Genomic DNA, 15,817 nt, shown 5'->3' on the forward strand with positions numbered 1-15,817 from the left:
TCAATAAACGTATTGGTAAGCATCCTGTTAAACCCCTCGTAGGTCCATCCTGTCCTACCTAAAGCCAGAGGCACGGGCTGGACGCCTCCAAGAGCGAAGTCTGAAGTCAGCCTTGACCCTGAGGCTCATCTGGCTCTCCCTGCTACTCCGCTTGGAGGCCAAGAAAGACACAACAAGGCCTGTTTCTGCTTTCACAGTTTCCAACAGTGGGGTTGTTATAATGGTCTCTGGAAAACAGTTTTTCTGACAGCAAAGATTTCTACAGACAATCTTAAAACAAGAAATACAGATAACAGGTTTTGCTGTGCAGTTTTGTCTCCTTGAACAACAGAAGGGAGATACTGAATTCAGGATGCAGGATGCAATGGGGCAACTTCTTTGTGAGCCCCGAGCCAGGGCAGCACTGTCGCGTCTGCTAAGCTCTGCTACACCCGAGGCAGCTTTGGTTTTCAGTGGCTGAATGTCCCAGAGGATGGAGTTTAAACTCACCCTGTATATTAATGTGTCTTGAGAAAACAGGATCCAAATGTACTTTGAAACTCATTAAAATGTAGGCAATGGCTATTTTTTCCTCTTTCAAAATCTGTCTGATTTCAGAGGAAGATGACTGGTTATATAAATAGACCAATTAGTCTAATAAGATTTTCTTCTAGGAGGGAGAAAACACTATTTTCTCCTAATAGTTGGATTTGGCGGTTGGACAAACAAAATGACCTTCTCCTCTCATTCAATTTCAGACTGAAGAGCAGAAAGCGCTAACGCTGGCAAATCCGAAGGGAAGGAAACCATTCCACGGGACAGTCCCATCAGTGTTCCGGGGAGGTGCTCCTAAATGGGAAGAAGGTACTTTAAGGCTCTACCGAGGACGCTGGGGAGGGAGGGCAGAGAAAGCACACACGACCCGGAACACAGTAGGGTTCACAGCTATGATGGCCAAGCTCACCACGGGTGTACAGCCAGAAGGGATGACAAGATGCATGCCCGTGTGTGCCTGTTGCAGCCACAGGTCTGTCTGTTGCCAGTGTCACAGGCAGAGTCTAGCCTGGTGATGAAGAGTCATCAACCACCTCCTTTCAGCCCCTCATGCCAGCTGCACTGGTGAGCACAGACCTGGGAATGACCTACACTGGCAGCACCAGCCAGCCCAGAGCATGGGTAAGAGGGACAAGGGGAGGCATGTGAGTTAGCTGATGGGGCAGCAGGGAAGGAGAGAGACACCAGGGCTCTGACTTGGCATTGCGAAGTCACTTTTCCATAGGAGAAGGCAGAGACAGATATTTAAACATGAGATGAGGGTGACAACAACCCACACTGGGGCTGGGATGGGGCTCAGAGGCAGGTGGGAAGGCTACATAATGTATTTTTAAGATAGCTCTGGGGAAACAAACTAATCTTCTCAAGTACAGGTTATTATACAGACTGGTGTTGCCATGGAATATTGGAAGAGCCAAGAGAAGGAGAAATGTTCTAGCTTGTTCAGATTGGGTCTGAGTGGAATTTACTAGGCAGGGCTGGAACTAGTAATCTGCACGCCTATGGCAATAGACCACCTGGCCGTTCCCAAAGCACATAGGGATCTAGATCCAGACAGACTTGGGCAGGGAGCAGCTGCAGAAGTGGAAGAAAGAATGGTACAAATTTGAAGATTATTTGTTCTAGTTTTGTGAACAACAGTATTGGTGTTTTGATAGAGATTACATTCTATCTGTAGATGGCTTTGGGCAGTACAGACATTTTAACAACATGAATTCTATCTTTCCATTTATTTGTGTCGTCGAATAATCCTTAAATTTGTATGGACACAAAAGACCCTCAATAGCCAAAGCAATCTTGAGAGAGAAGAACAATGATGGAGGTATCACAATCCCAGATTTAAAATTATACTACAAAGCTGCAGTTACCAAAAACAGGATGGTACTGGCACAAAAACAGACACAGAGATCAATGGAACAGAATAGAACCCAAAAATAAACCCACACTTATGTGGTCAATCTATTGCAAAGGAGGCATGAATAATCAAAGTCTCTTCAATAAATGGTGTTGGGAAAAGTAGACGGCTACATGCAAAAAGAATGAAACTAGACCACTTTCTTATACATAAAAATACACTCTAAATGGATTTAATTCCTAAATGTGAGACCTGAAACCATAGAACTCCTAAAAGAAAACGTAGGCAATATCTCCTGGACATTGGCCTTAGCAACATATTTACGGGTATGTCTCCTCAGGCAAGGGAAACGAAAGCAAAAATAAACTGTGAAGAATGCACCAAAATAAAAATCTTTTGCATGGTGAAGGAAACCATCAACAAAAGGCAACCTACTGAATGAGAGAGGATATTTGCAAATGATATATCCAATAAGGGGTTAATATCCAAAATATAGAAAAAAGTTAGACAACACCAAAAACCCAACGATCGGATAAAAAAATGGGCAGAGGACCTGAACAGACATTTTCCCAAAGAAGGCATACAGATGGCCAACAGACTATGAAAAGATACGCAACATCGCTCAGCATCAGGGAGATGGAAATCAGAACCAAATGAGCTATTACCTCATACTCGTCAGAATGGCTCAAGTCAAAAAGACAAGAAACAACAAGTGTTGGCAAGGATGTGGAGAAAAAGGAACCTTTGTGCACTACTGGTGGGAATGTAAATTGGTGTAGTCACTATGGAAAACAGTATGGCGGTTCCTCAAAACATTAAAAATAAAAATACTGTATGATCCAGTAATCCCATCTCTGAGTATTTACCTGAAGAAAACAAAAACACTAATTTGAAAAGATATATGCATCTCTATGTTTACTGTAGCATTTTTTGACAAGAGCCAAGATATGGAAACAACCCAAATGTCCATTGATAGATGAATGGATAAAGATATGGTGTATATACACAATGGAGTATCACTCAACTGTAAAAAGTAATGAGATGTTGCCATTAGTAACAACATGGATGGACCTAGTGGATATTATGCTAAGTATAATAAGTCAGATGCCATATGATGCATGCCCGTGTGTGCCTGTTGTAGCCACAGGTCTGTCTGTTGGAATCCAAAAAAAAAAAAAACCATGTGGAATCCAAAAAAAAAAAAAAACCCAAAAAAACCCAGAAACAGACTCCTAAATACAGAGAATAAACTGATGGTTGCCAGTATTAGCGGGGGGGGGGGGGGGGGGCGGGAGGATAGGCAAAACAGGTGAAGGGAATTAAGAAGTATAAACTTATAAAATAGATCAATCACTGCATGAAAAGTACAACATAAGGAATATAGTCAATAATATTGTAATGATTTTGTATGGTGACTGATGGTGACTACACTTATCATAGTGACCATTTCATAATGCATATAATTGTTGAATCACTATATTATAGATCTGAAACTAACATGATATGGTACGTTAACTACACATCAATAAAAATGGTATAGTTTTTGTAAATGCTATAGCTTAATAAGTGGTAGCCATTACTACTATATACACATATCTATGTTATATGTTCTTGTATTATAGCAGATATGGACTTAAGTGTTTCAAATTCATTCTGTATAATGTTTACAGTGACCCTGATTATCATTCCCATTTTACAGATACTGGAAAACTGAAGAACAGTCCAATCTGTAACCTGTCCGAGGCCACCCAGTTTGGGGGCGGTAGAGTTGGGATTCAAACTCAGGCCTATGTAGCACTAGAAGCCTCTGCTTTCAGTCACTCTGCCAACCCTCCTTTTGAGGTGACCAGGCATCTCATTTGGATTTTGGATTAAAAAAACAGTGTGGACTGACAGGTCAGGACAATCATGGGATGACATTCAGGACTTCACTTGAATGAGAATGCATAGCCTTTGTGTGCTTACTTATGTTCCACTTTCTTTGCTGGCCCATGGGACCAGCGGGTACTAAGAGAGGGGAGAGAAAACAGTCTTGAAAAGAACCTAAGGAATCCTTTAGTCAGACTACCTTGCTTTACTTTAAACAACTGGGGGTCTTTATATTGAAGAAAAAAGATAAAAGGGCACTGCTGATATTTTCAAATACCAGGAGAGGTGTTGGCAGTAAGAGGCATTTCTAAATAAAAGAAATATGTTTAGGGAGTGGGAGTTAAGGGAAACATATAAGCTTGTAAGGGCAATTAAACTAAGTTTAATACTCAACGCCATGAAGTGATAGAAAGGGCTTTCCCAGGAGGAACACGACTGTCTTATTGGAAACTCTGAAGAAGAACTTCTGGGATTTGTCAAGGACGCCGGATGACCTATCTGGCATCAGGTGGGAAGGGAGACCAATGGCCTCCATGGACTCTGCTATTATCAAGAGTCTACAATCTTATCCTCTCTTTTGTCTCTTTTTGTATTTATCATTAAAATTCAGGGAAAGAACAACTGACATTCTGAAGGTGACTGTACCTCCTCCCTCAGCTAGAGAAGCGACATTTTCCTTGGGTCTCAAATGGTCTTTATAAAACGTAAAATGAAACAAAACTTGCTCAAGCTCATCTCCTTGAACTAGTCATGAGGAAGGCGGCCTGTGACTATATGAGTATACTTGAAAATACCAATGGATCAACGTCTATACTGATAAGTTACTTATAACTAACAGAATATTGTTACATATATATATATATATATACACACACACACCAGAATATTCTGTAAGTCTCTCCAGAGACACAGTACACAGTGTACTTTATTACTCCTCATGAAAGCCAGTACAGTCAGTGCCCCGTACTGTTGCCGTTCCTACAAGGGGGCAGAAACAGTGCTAAAATCTGTAGTGGGTGTGTTGGCTCTATTTTTCGTGCTGCCTGTGGCTGGAATCCAGCAGCCTTTCTGTGGGCATCTACTCAATTCCTTTTCAGAGCTTTTAACACTCTGATTTTCCTGTGTTTTATAATCACTATAGCTTCCGCTGAATCCCAAGTCATAGGACAATGTTGGCTTAAAAAAGGGTAAGGGTTAGAGGTGAGTCCCAGAGATCGAAGTCCAAGGTCAGGCATTTGTGCCAACACCCATGTTGTTGGCCAATATGGTTTTATGACTGGCAAGTGAGTTTGAAGCATCTCTGACTGATGGGGTGGGTTTCATTGCTCTCCCAAGTGTTAAAGGAAAAGAGAGCTCTACTCACTGTGGCCGCTCCACAGGCCCAGACTACTTCTTTGTTTCAGGTGTGATCTCCCCAAACATAGCTATTTAAAGGAAGCAAGTACTAAACCAGGGTCCTCCGGAGGACACTACACAATGCCTTTTATTTCCTCCTGATGAAACCCGGGCCAACACCCTTCTTTATCTAAGATATACATTACCTTTGGTGTCCAAACCAAACCTAACCATCAGCTGCTAAAACTTATTGATCTTTGATAGTTGGAAAGAAGACAAAGAAGACAAGAATTTTTCCAGCTTAAAACAAAAAGCTCTTCTGACCCACAGATCTTGGTTAGCTAATCACCACGTAGAAAAGGTTTCTACACTCATTTTACAAAACCTCTGATATCTTTATCCTCCTGGCTGAGATATGGAGATTAAAGGGGTAAGTGGTATTAGTACTACATTAAAAAAAAAAAGAAGAAAAAAAAAGGAATAAAAAGTCCTTCACACTGCCAGCCACAAATAAAACATTAGGACCTCTATTCAAGTAAACTTATAAGCTAAAATGAGGGGGAGGGAAGCTGAAAACAGGAACCTTCATAAAATATGATAAAAAATGCCAAATAAGTCTATGGGAAGATCAGTGTGCTAGTGTTTTTCTGTCTTCTGCCAACACTAGCATTGATCTATCTGTAAGGGAATGGTTCATTTCTGAAAGGTGTTAATAGCATGAGCAGTTTCAGGATGAGGCCTGCAGAGCAGCTCCATTTCTTCATATGGGAACTCCAGTCCTAGTAAAGGGCTGCCTGGCTGCATGTTAGCCATCTCTCTTGCTAAAGGATCTTTCAGTGAACTTCTTTTGGATTTTCCCCATCAGTGTTTGGAAATCAGTTCTAATGATCCAAAGTTGGATCTTCTACATTAATCTGGTCCCAGTTTTCCCTCCACTTCCTCAGCCTCCTTCTGGCTGACCATCTCCCTTGAGCAACTCAACTTCTGCCAGGAGGGGAGTGGGTAATGGAGGCGGTCAAATTCAATGCTGCTCTCACGGCTAAAAGAGGATCCCAGCATTCATTGTTATTCTCCCTTTGTGCACAGAGGCCACCAGGATTCCTGCAGACAAGGCACAGATGATGAAATCCGAGAGGTGTGAGGACAGATAAAACCCACACAAGTACACACACACTTCAGTTTCTATAAAGCCTAGGAACAAAAGCACTCTGTAATCTCCCTCTAATGCCAAGTTTACAATGCCTCCCGAACTGACAAAGGTGACTCAGGAGAATGCACCAAACTCCTTTCAGCGCTTATTTCGCCTGGCCACCTGTGTGAGCTCAGAGAAAGGGCAATGACTTCACCTGAGTCAGCACCCAGCCTCGTGATCCCTCACAGGAGATGATTTAGTACAAAGGAAGACTCACCTTACAGAAAGGCCCTTCTGAAGCTCTGTGGATTCGTGAGGACTTCCCCAAGTCTCTCTCTCTCTCTCTCTCGAGCTACGTGAAGGCAAAACTCAGTGCAACCACAAAAACTCTCTATTTTTGTCTGTGTTATGATTATTAGCATTTTGGGATCACTTTGTGCCAGTTAAGGAAACTCAGCCAGTAGAAAGCGTGTATTATTCTAAAACTAAGGGAAAAAACATTTAAAAAATCTTTAAAGTCATAAATCCGGAATTGGCTTTACACAAGTGTGTCTCATATATCTTTTCTGTGTTAACTTCGGTGGGTGTTGCCAGTTTCTGTCATCTCATGAGAGCGAACGGGTGGGACTGTTTTGCTTTTAGAGCATGGACATGTGAGCATTTCACATACACATTTAAAGGGAAGATGAGAAATGAGAGACAAAAGGGCAAGCAAGAAAAAGAGTCTTCCCATTGCAGTTTTTTTGAGTGTATGCAATGGTTATTTTTAGTTGTAAGGATTACTTGTTAATGATTTGGAAATTTTTTCCCAAGTAGAAGTCCTGGGCTAACCACTGTGTATATTCCCGCTCCCCTCTTCCCGACAGTTCTGTGCCCCAGGGGAATGTCCTCACAAGCGAGTCCTCTGCCTCTCTCTGCCTCTATATGAAATGTTTGGACATCCACACGCAAAGAACTCAAAAGTTCACAACCTTGGGGGGTGTGATAAAGGTGATCACGGAAAGGGCTGGGAGTTCTGTTGGGTAAGACACCGGTGCCCGTTCTGTTCAACCACTCATTTTCTGTGGAACAGGGGACAAGAACACCCCCTCATCCCCACTTCAGGGGACTCAGTGACAGAATTACACCATATGAAGCCACAAGGTCCTTAACATCTATGAATCTACAGTATGCTACATAAATGGGTATCCAAACAGTGTGCACAGATAATACCTTCCATTTTAAAAGGTAAGAAGGAATTCAGAAAGCATTTTGTTTTGAAGAAAAAAAAAAAAAGCAACCAAAATATCCAGCAGACACCAATTCCAGGAACAGGGCTGACCTTATGTTCCAAAGAAAAGAGCATCAGGAAATCTCGGAAGCCAAGTAGGGATGGCCCACCAGGCTGAGAGTGGCGCAGAGAGCGGATGTGAAAGGCTGGCTTGGAGATCTTGGCCCTTGCTGCCTTGGTGGGAAAGGGCGGACCCAGCCCGCAGGAAAGGATCCCACAGGGCAGCAGGGGAGCAGCTCAGGGCAGAGCTCACCAGTGACTGCTCTCTTCTTCCCTGTTGTTTGTTTAAAAATCCTTCTTTGGGGTACACTTAGTTACTCAACAGGGGTTGGGTAATACTTCTTGGGAAGGTACGAAGACTGTTTATGGATGTTGAAGAATGAAGATGTTGAAGAATGAATATGCTAAAACCACTGATAAATTTTATCTCTTAGCATAAAAATGACCAGGGTGGTGTGGACCTCCGCCCAGGACCTTGCGACTCTTACCAGCAATCAAGAGGTATAGTTGGATCCAGATCCACTGTTACTGAAACATCTCATAATAAATTCAAATCTAAACTGGGGGGGAAAAATCAAAGATGTAGCTGGATCAGCCAGATAGCTGGTATGTGGCTCACATTATTTCTTCTTTTTCTGTGTTTGTGTTGTTAAACCATTTTGTTAAATTAAATGAAGGCTGGGTTCAGTTTTTCTACACAGTCTGTAATGTGTGCGTATACATATATACACGTGTACACACACACACTTTAAACTTGTATAAAACGGATTCATATGTTAATTTTAAAAATTTGCTATAGGGGCACCTGAGTGGCTCAGTTGGTTGAGTGTCCAACTCTTGATTTCAGCTCAGATCATCATCTCAGGGTCGTGAGATCAAGCCCTTTATTGGGCTCTGCACTGGGCATGGAGCCTGCTTGAGATTTGCTCTGTCCCTCTATCCCCCGCTTCCTTCCCAACCCAGCTCTCTTTCTCTTTCCCTCTCTCTCAAAAAAAATTACTATTCTGGGAATTTTCAAATATACACAAGTATGTAAACATCATGCAGCCTTGACACTTGTGAAACATGCCCAAACTTGTTTCATCTGCTCCTCTCTTGCCACCCTTGGATTATTCTGGAAAAAAAAATCCTAGATATTTCATCTGCAAGTGCTTCTGATTGACAATATCTCTTTATAAATATTCAGAATGATCACTTAAACACGAAAAAACATTTTGTCCCTCATACTTGCTTGAAGTCCTTCAGTGACTCATCTTGGCACTCCCTCACATGGCCTCCAGTGTCCTTCATGCTCAGCCTCAACTCCTCTAACCCCCGTGGCCCTACACCTTGGCTCATTATAGTCCGGCCACACTGCCAGAGTTACTCAAATGGACTCCTTCTCAAGCTCTTTGTGTACTTCTTGAACCTAACTTGTCTTCAGCCTTTGGGTTCAGCTGAAATGTCATTTCCTCAGGATGGCCCTGCTTGGTGACCTAGATTAGGTTTGGTCTACCTGTTATATCTTCTCAAAACACCTTAGACCTTTTTTAAAAACCAAATTGTAGTTTAACGATAATGTTATTTTATTTAACATCAATTGTAAGGTAACGATAGTTATTTGTATAATTTCTTTTTTCTCATCTGTTTTCTTCCCCATCCCAGCTGGACTTAAAATCCTTGAAGGCAAAGATGATGTCTGGCAAGGTCCTCTCTGCACTCCCGGCCCCTTGCTAGTAACTGAGCCTAGCAGAGCCACGGCTGCTGCGCACATATGCACGGATTCATGCCTGTTAAATGAGTAGGTAGATCAGTACCTATTTGGCTATTTACATCCCACATACGTGTCTCTGGTTTAGCTAGAAAGCTCCTGGAAAAACACAATATAGTTCTCTCTGGAATAAAAATGGAACCCAGCCTCATGTACAATTTAGCACTTAGTAATCTTGATGATGTTGGTGGACCTTGTTCAAGGAGAGGATGATAACAATGACACGTTCAGTATGTTATAAAATTACTACTCATAACCCAACAATACTAATAACTTACTCCTGCATTGCAACTTCGCAAATGCTTTCATGTGTATGCCCTCATTTGAAGTGGGTACTGCTGGTGTCCTCATCCCTGCTTTGCAGAGGGAGACTGAAGAGCAGTGGCAGGAGTGGAAGGAGGTCCCCTGACTCTCAGACTAGTGTGTGCTCCTTCCACGCTACCACGTGAGGTTGCGTCACCTCTCTGGGTCTCAGCTTCATCTATCAGCCAGGGATTCAGACAAAGAGCTTTTTAAAGATCTTCTATTTCGGCAATTCTGCGTGTGTGTTTTTAATAGTCACCAAGCTCTGTGAAATGAAAGGTGATGACAAGTAATTATAATTCAAAACGTAGCATGCAGGACCTCCTGGCAATTTTTAGGACCATGTAGGACACCATCCAATGGAGTCAACATTCAACATCAGGAACTCTTGAAGTCACCAAGCTCCCAGAACCATGGTGGGGGGTGGGGGTGTCACAAAATCCTGGAAAAGGGCTTGGAGTCTGTATTTTTAAAGAAAGCAATGCCCTTTATCTTGAACAGGAATTGCACAACAAAATGAAGACTGGTTCACAGTCCTTAATGATGTCTCAGCTTACGTAACTTCTGACACGGATAGCTCCCCCAAGCCCTCAGTTATCTGGCCGAGGACTATTTGTTCCTACTTAGCTAGTACTGCTCAAAAGTTACTGCAGGCATCAGTTTCTGTGTAGATCACACTGTAAAACCACCGGCCTATTTCGCCACAAGTAAAACTAGTAGCCATGGTTCAGATTTAGATGTTTATATAACCTGAAGTCCTTCCTTCCTAACCTCCCCACTGAATCCACTTCCGTGGTCACTCCTTGAACCTTGGTGGGCCCTAAGCCCCATCCTCCAACCTCCTTTTATTCTTCAGCTCCTACCCCAGTCATGTCTGTGCCCATGTTCTTATTAATGGGAAGTAGAAGAAACATGGGGAATGGCCAGATGTTGTCTAGCTCAGAACCCCGGCCAGGAGTTAAGAATATCTGGATTCTGATCCCAGAGTTTTGGGGTTTTTCTATTTTTTTAAAAAACTGTGGCATAGTATGCAGAATATGACATTCGCCTTAACCATTTTTAAGCGTCTAGCGCAGCAGCATTAAGTAGTCACACTGTTGTGCAACCATCACGACCATCCATCCCCAGACCCTTTTCCAGCCTTCAAAACTGCAACTCCATACCCTTTGAACACTAATTCCCTACACCCTCTCCCCTAGTCCCTGGCAAGCACAATTCTGCTTTTTGTCTCTATAAGTTTGACTTCCTAGGTCATTCTAGCTACTTCATAAACGTGCAATCATACATTTGTCCTTTGGGGTTTGGCTTTTTTCATTAGGCATGTCTTCAAGGTTCATCCATGTTGTAACACGTATCAGAATTTCCTTCCTTTTTAAGGCTGAATAATCATCCACTGCATGATGCATAGGCCACAGTTTGTTTATCCATTATCTGTCAATGAACACTGCATTGTTTCCGCCTTTCAGATATTGTGAATAATGCTGCCTTGAAGACGGGTGTACAAATATCTGTTCAAGTCCCTGCTTTCAGTTCTTCTGGTGATACATCCAGAAATAGAATTGCTAAACGATGTGGTAATTTTATGTTTAATGTTTCGAGAAACTGCCTGCCATAGTGTTTTCCACAGTGACCGCACCATTTTACATTCCCATGAAAAAATGCACAAGCGTTCTAATTTGTTTGTTTAAACTACTGTGCTGAATGGCCTTTGGTGAGTCATAATTTCTCTGGACTCAGTTTCCAGATCTATAAAATGAGGGGATTGGAATGGACAATCCCCAGTTTCTTTCAGCAATAAAAAAACTATATTGGTCTAGTTAAATCAAGCTGCAATTAAAGCCAGAACGCAGTCCTAAAGGTTTATAAGCGTGACTTGATACCTTAAACCTTCTTCCTAATACAATAAACGAAGTAATCATTTTTCAAAGAAAAGGGCAAAGAGTCTAAAAATCATCTCATGCACCCAGCTGTCATGGATGACGGTAGTGGCCACCTCCAGAGCATCTCCTCTGCCAAACACTGTTCCAAGTATCCCCCACACAATATCTCATGCCCCGGTTGTACAGATAAGGAAACTGAGGCACGGCAAAATTACACTATGTGTACAAGGGAACACAGCCAGCAAGTGAAAGAGCTGAGATTTGCCCTTGGACAGCTCTGCCGTTGGGGGCAAGTTCCTCACCACCAGACCCGGATGAAGCCTTTCTTCTTCTTCTTTTTTTTTTTTTAAGATTGTATTTATTTATTTGACAGAGAGACAGCCAGCGAGAGAGGTAACACAAGCAGGGGGAGTGGGAGAGGAAGAAGCAGGCTCCCAGTGAAGGAGCCCGATGTGGGGCTCGATCCCAGAATGCTGGGATCACACCCTGAGCCAAAGGCAGACGCTTAACCACTTAGCCACCCAGGTGCCCCCAGATGAAGCCTTTCTTCCTCAGGTTTCTCCTTGATTCCTGAGTGTTCTTAACTGTTTTCTTTCTTTTCCTTGATCACACTTCCATTTAAATGTCTCAGCCCTCTGCAAAAGAATAGCTGAATTTCCTCTGCTATGGCACTTAAGCTTTTTATTTTTAGGCATAGAGGCTGAAATGTACAAAACTGTCCCAGAAATCCTCTGGGTGAATGCTTTTTAGTAATTTTATCTGATACCATTTCAGTGTTTTTCAGAAAATCACTTTTAAGGGACGCTCCTTGAAGGAAGAAGAAATAGAATCCTTATGGTGTTCTGGGCAATAATCTTATGACGTGGCTTTTATTACCTTGATTTTGTAAGCAAGGACACTGAGATCCAGAGAGGTGCGGCAGCTCACCCAGGTCCCTGAGCCAAAACAGAATAGAGCTGGGAGGTAAGCCTGTCACCAAGCGAAGCCCACACTCCTTCCTACGGGGAGACATCCCACCAAGAACACAGAGCGCCACTTAGGAAAATCACTGCAGGGTCAATGACATATCACAATCTCAAGTGCTGTCTCAATCCAGCCGAGCAACTGGTGTCTGAAAGAAAAATACAGGGAAGTGAAGAGGTTCACAACTTCCCAGGAGCAAATCTGCAAGGAGAGGGAGCAATTCAGTCTCAATGAAGATCAGATTCTCTTTGGGCACCAGAGGCTCTCTTTTCTCTTAGAACAAAGACTGTGGAGGGAGGATATTACTGGATAACACATATTCTAGTTACCAAAACTTATTTTTATATATATCAAAGATATAGTTTAAAGTAATTGGACTTATCTGCTTAAGAAGAAACCAGCCTAATAATTCCATATGGTTCTGAATCTTGCTTAGTACCAGCTCTAGGTTTTATAGGGATTAGGTGGGGGCGGGGAGGGGGGGTAAGATCCTGGTCCCAGATTTAGTTGAGAAAAACTCTCTCAAAAGGATTCTGAAATACTAGAATAAAGTTAAGATTTTTTAGATCTTCTAGAATTTTGAAGAAAAAAAAGAGAAGCACGTGTGAGTGATGTTCAACTCAAATGATACGGTGACCTCAAGATTTCCGCTGGATTCAGACAACAGGTAGCAGATATTTATCAGAAAAATGATGGTCTGGATTGTTGACCCTTCACAGGGAACATTAAAGTCTCTTGAGGCACAGACTGACTTATTTCCTACCATTCATGGTAGTAAACATATGACATTTACATACCAAGCCAGCAATGCACATTTCTTTATAGTTTGAACTAGTATTTTCATTTGAACTATCAACTTTGAGGTCTTTCTTTTAAATATTAAAAATGCTAAATGAGCTACAGTAATTGAGTTAAAGACATGCGCCATGAAAAACCATGAAAATGATGGTGGTGGTTTTTGGCCACAGGGGGTTAGCACATCTGAAGAGCCACAGGGGGTTAGCACATCTGAAGAGCCAGATTCTGGACCTCGGTCCCGGAAAAGTAATAATGCAAAGTGAGGCTGATCCTGCAGCATGATAGGTTGTGTTCAAGTAGCTTAGGTCATCAGAGTTGGCCGGGCGGGGCCAACTAAGGTGAGTACAGTTCCTTTCCAGAAGTTAAGACACTTCAGGGCACGAATCCACAGAGACAAGCCCTCCTCCATCCTTTGTTCATGAAATTATAAAAGCCACAGTCTTTGTTTCCTCGGTCTTAAACTTCTACCAACGATACAAATCATTGTTCTTGTGAAAACATGCTAGATAGGAGACATTTGGGAGAGTCCAAAGTGACTTCACTTTTGTTTCCATAAGAGATTAGTGTTTCCTCAATATTAGAGTCCTGGCACCTAACCTTGAGAATCAAGCCACCAATTACAATTCGCTTTGGCAATATTTGCCTAAGAAGGATTTCTATGATTATTTCACTTTCAGTGACATGGAGATTTCTCAGGGAGAATCATGCCTGCAGCCCCAGCACACAGTGACCTGCATACAAAATGTTCTTGAAACGGCACTGATTATGTGACTGGCGATTTCTAGAGAGAGATAAGTCTCCCAACAAGACAGCCAATATTTCCCAAATTTAGTTTTCTGTCTCAAATCACTGAAAAGGATATAACTTGAGGAAAGTAATTCTTATCCCATAGAAACTATCCGACAGAGAATGGATTGTTCTGATTTTTCCCTACTTGAAGAATTGCCCTTTTATCCCTCTTCATTCCCCTGTGCATCTAATAGGTGATAATACATGGTTTGTGAATTCAACTAATGTGGTTACAGGAATGACACAGATCACATGTGCTTTTTAAATTTTCAACATAAAGGCATCAAATCCATGTTTCCTCCTGACTTCAAAATAAGGCTTCCAGCATAGTACCTTAAATGCACGCGAAAAAGACTGCTCATGATACATTAACCTCACTGCACCGGAATCTGGGCCTGGCACCTCACTTGTTATTCAGCAGAATAATAGGGACCCAAAAGGCATCTGCAGAAGTTTGGAAAACCTCTCCCGGCCTTGCCCAGCACGCAGGGAAAGACCCCTTCATCCCAGAAACACCGTCAATACCCGAACAAACCAGGAATGGCATTCATCTGACACAACCCCCCGGCGTGTCCCGACTGTATGAAGGGGGTGCATCACTGCACCTACGCTAGGGCCACGAGTGCTAAAAATACTTGATATTTGGCAAACGTTATCCATGGCTCACAGTTGGCCCAGAAAGAATTATTGCATAACAGAGGAAAACACTCCAAGAGAACTCTGGTTCTTTGATTCTGCAGATTAAAGCATACACTACAGTTAGCACTGGGAGCTGACCAGCGCGAGGTACTGGAAGAACACAGAGAAGGACACACAGCCAGCTGGTTGGCGGTAGGCCGGGAGCTGGAAGCCTAGGCCAAACTTACAGATTTCAGGATCCCTGTGGCATCTTCATGGAGCCACGTAGGGTAGACCACTTCATCATTCAGGATGGCCTCAAAGAGGTCGTCTTCGTTCTCCGCCTCAAAGGGCGCGTGACCACAGAGCATCTCGTACAGCAGCACGCCCATCGCCCACCAATCTACTGCAGGTCCGTAGAGCATTTCCTGGAGGATCTGTGCAGGGGGCAGTGGGAGAACAGCTGACTAACGAATGTGTCCTGCAGGACTAGGGGAAACGATGCATTAGGAAATAGGTTTCAGTTCATCTCTAGAGGGCGGTCTGTTTTCTCTGTGGTTCAACTCCGAGGACTTTTCATCCAGGTGATCAAACCTTTATGGCCTGTTTCGGCCAAGGTAATGGCACGTGCAGATCCAAAACAGAAAGGGTTTGGGCGCTGCGTCCCTGTAGAGGGAGGAGGGGGTTGGGCTCACTCGCATGGGAAAGACTGAGGAACTTTACTTCTGCTAAACGGGGCTGGGATCAAAGCACTGAGTAGAGACAAAAAGGAAAACAAATAGCTCTGAGTAGAGCACACTTTGTCCTCGTTCGTGGCTAATGCCTAAAGCAATTGCAAGGTTTACAAAAAAATTTTTTAACCCAAACTGTTCTTTATTGGAACCAAGGACATTTTCAGGCATCATTCACCCAATGAGGCTTCGGGGAGTGTGGACGTGTCAGCTTTCCACGCGCCCAGAGCTCAGGACACAAAAGCAGCCTGTGACATTAACGCTCGGGGTTTCCCAAGCTGCACTCACCTCTGGAGCGATATAGTCGGGCGTGCCACAGAAGGTGGCCGTGGTGACTCCGTTACAGATCCCCTCCTTGCACATTCCGAAGTCTGCCAGCTTGCAGTGGCCCTCGTGGTCCAACAGTACGTTGTCCAGTTTGAGATCTCTGAGAGAGAGAGAGAGAGAGCAGTCTGTGTAGGACGGCCAGGCCCCAGACCCGGAGGGCTGGC

At 43.1% G+C, this 15,817-nt stretch overlaps 1 protein-coding gene across 4 annotated transcripts in view; it reads right to left on the reverse strand.

Moving 5' to 3' along the window:
* The window catches only part of PRKCH (protein kinase C eta), a 221,880-nt gene that overhangs the window by 11,334 nt on the left and 194,729 nt on the right, over positions 1–15,817 (reverse strand). For all 4 annotated transcript variants that reach the window (XM_048219933.2, XM_057318504.1, XM_048219935.2 and 1 more), the window contains 2 exons: positions 15,615–15,753; positions 14,844–15,032 (listed from right to left, as the gene is read on the reverse strand). In XM_048219933.2, coding sequence (XP_048075890.1) covers positions 14,844–15,032; positions 15,615–15,753 — 328 coding nt within the window. The remainder of the gene's footprint in view (positions 1–14,843; positions 15,033–15,614; positions 15,754–15,817) is intronic.

Source organism: Ursus arctos, unplaced genomic scaffold, assembly GCF_023065955.2.
Source record: "Ursus arctos isolate Adak ecotype North America unplaced genomic scaffold, UrsArc2.0 scaffold_25, whole genome shotgun sequence".
Taxonomy (NCBI): domain Eukaryota; kingdom Metazoa; phylum Chordata; class Mammalia; order Carnivora; family Ursidae; genus Ursus; species Ursus arctos.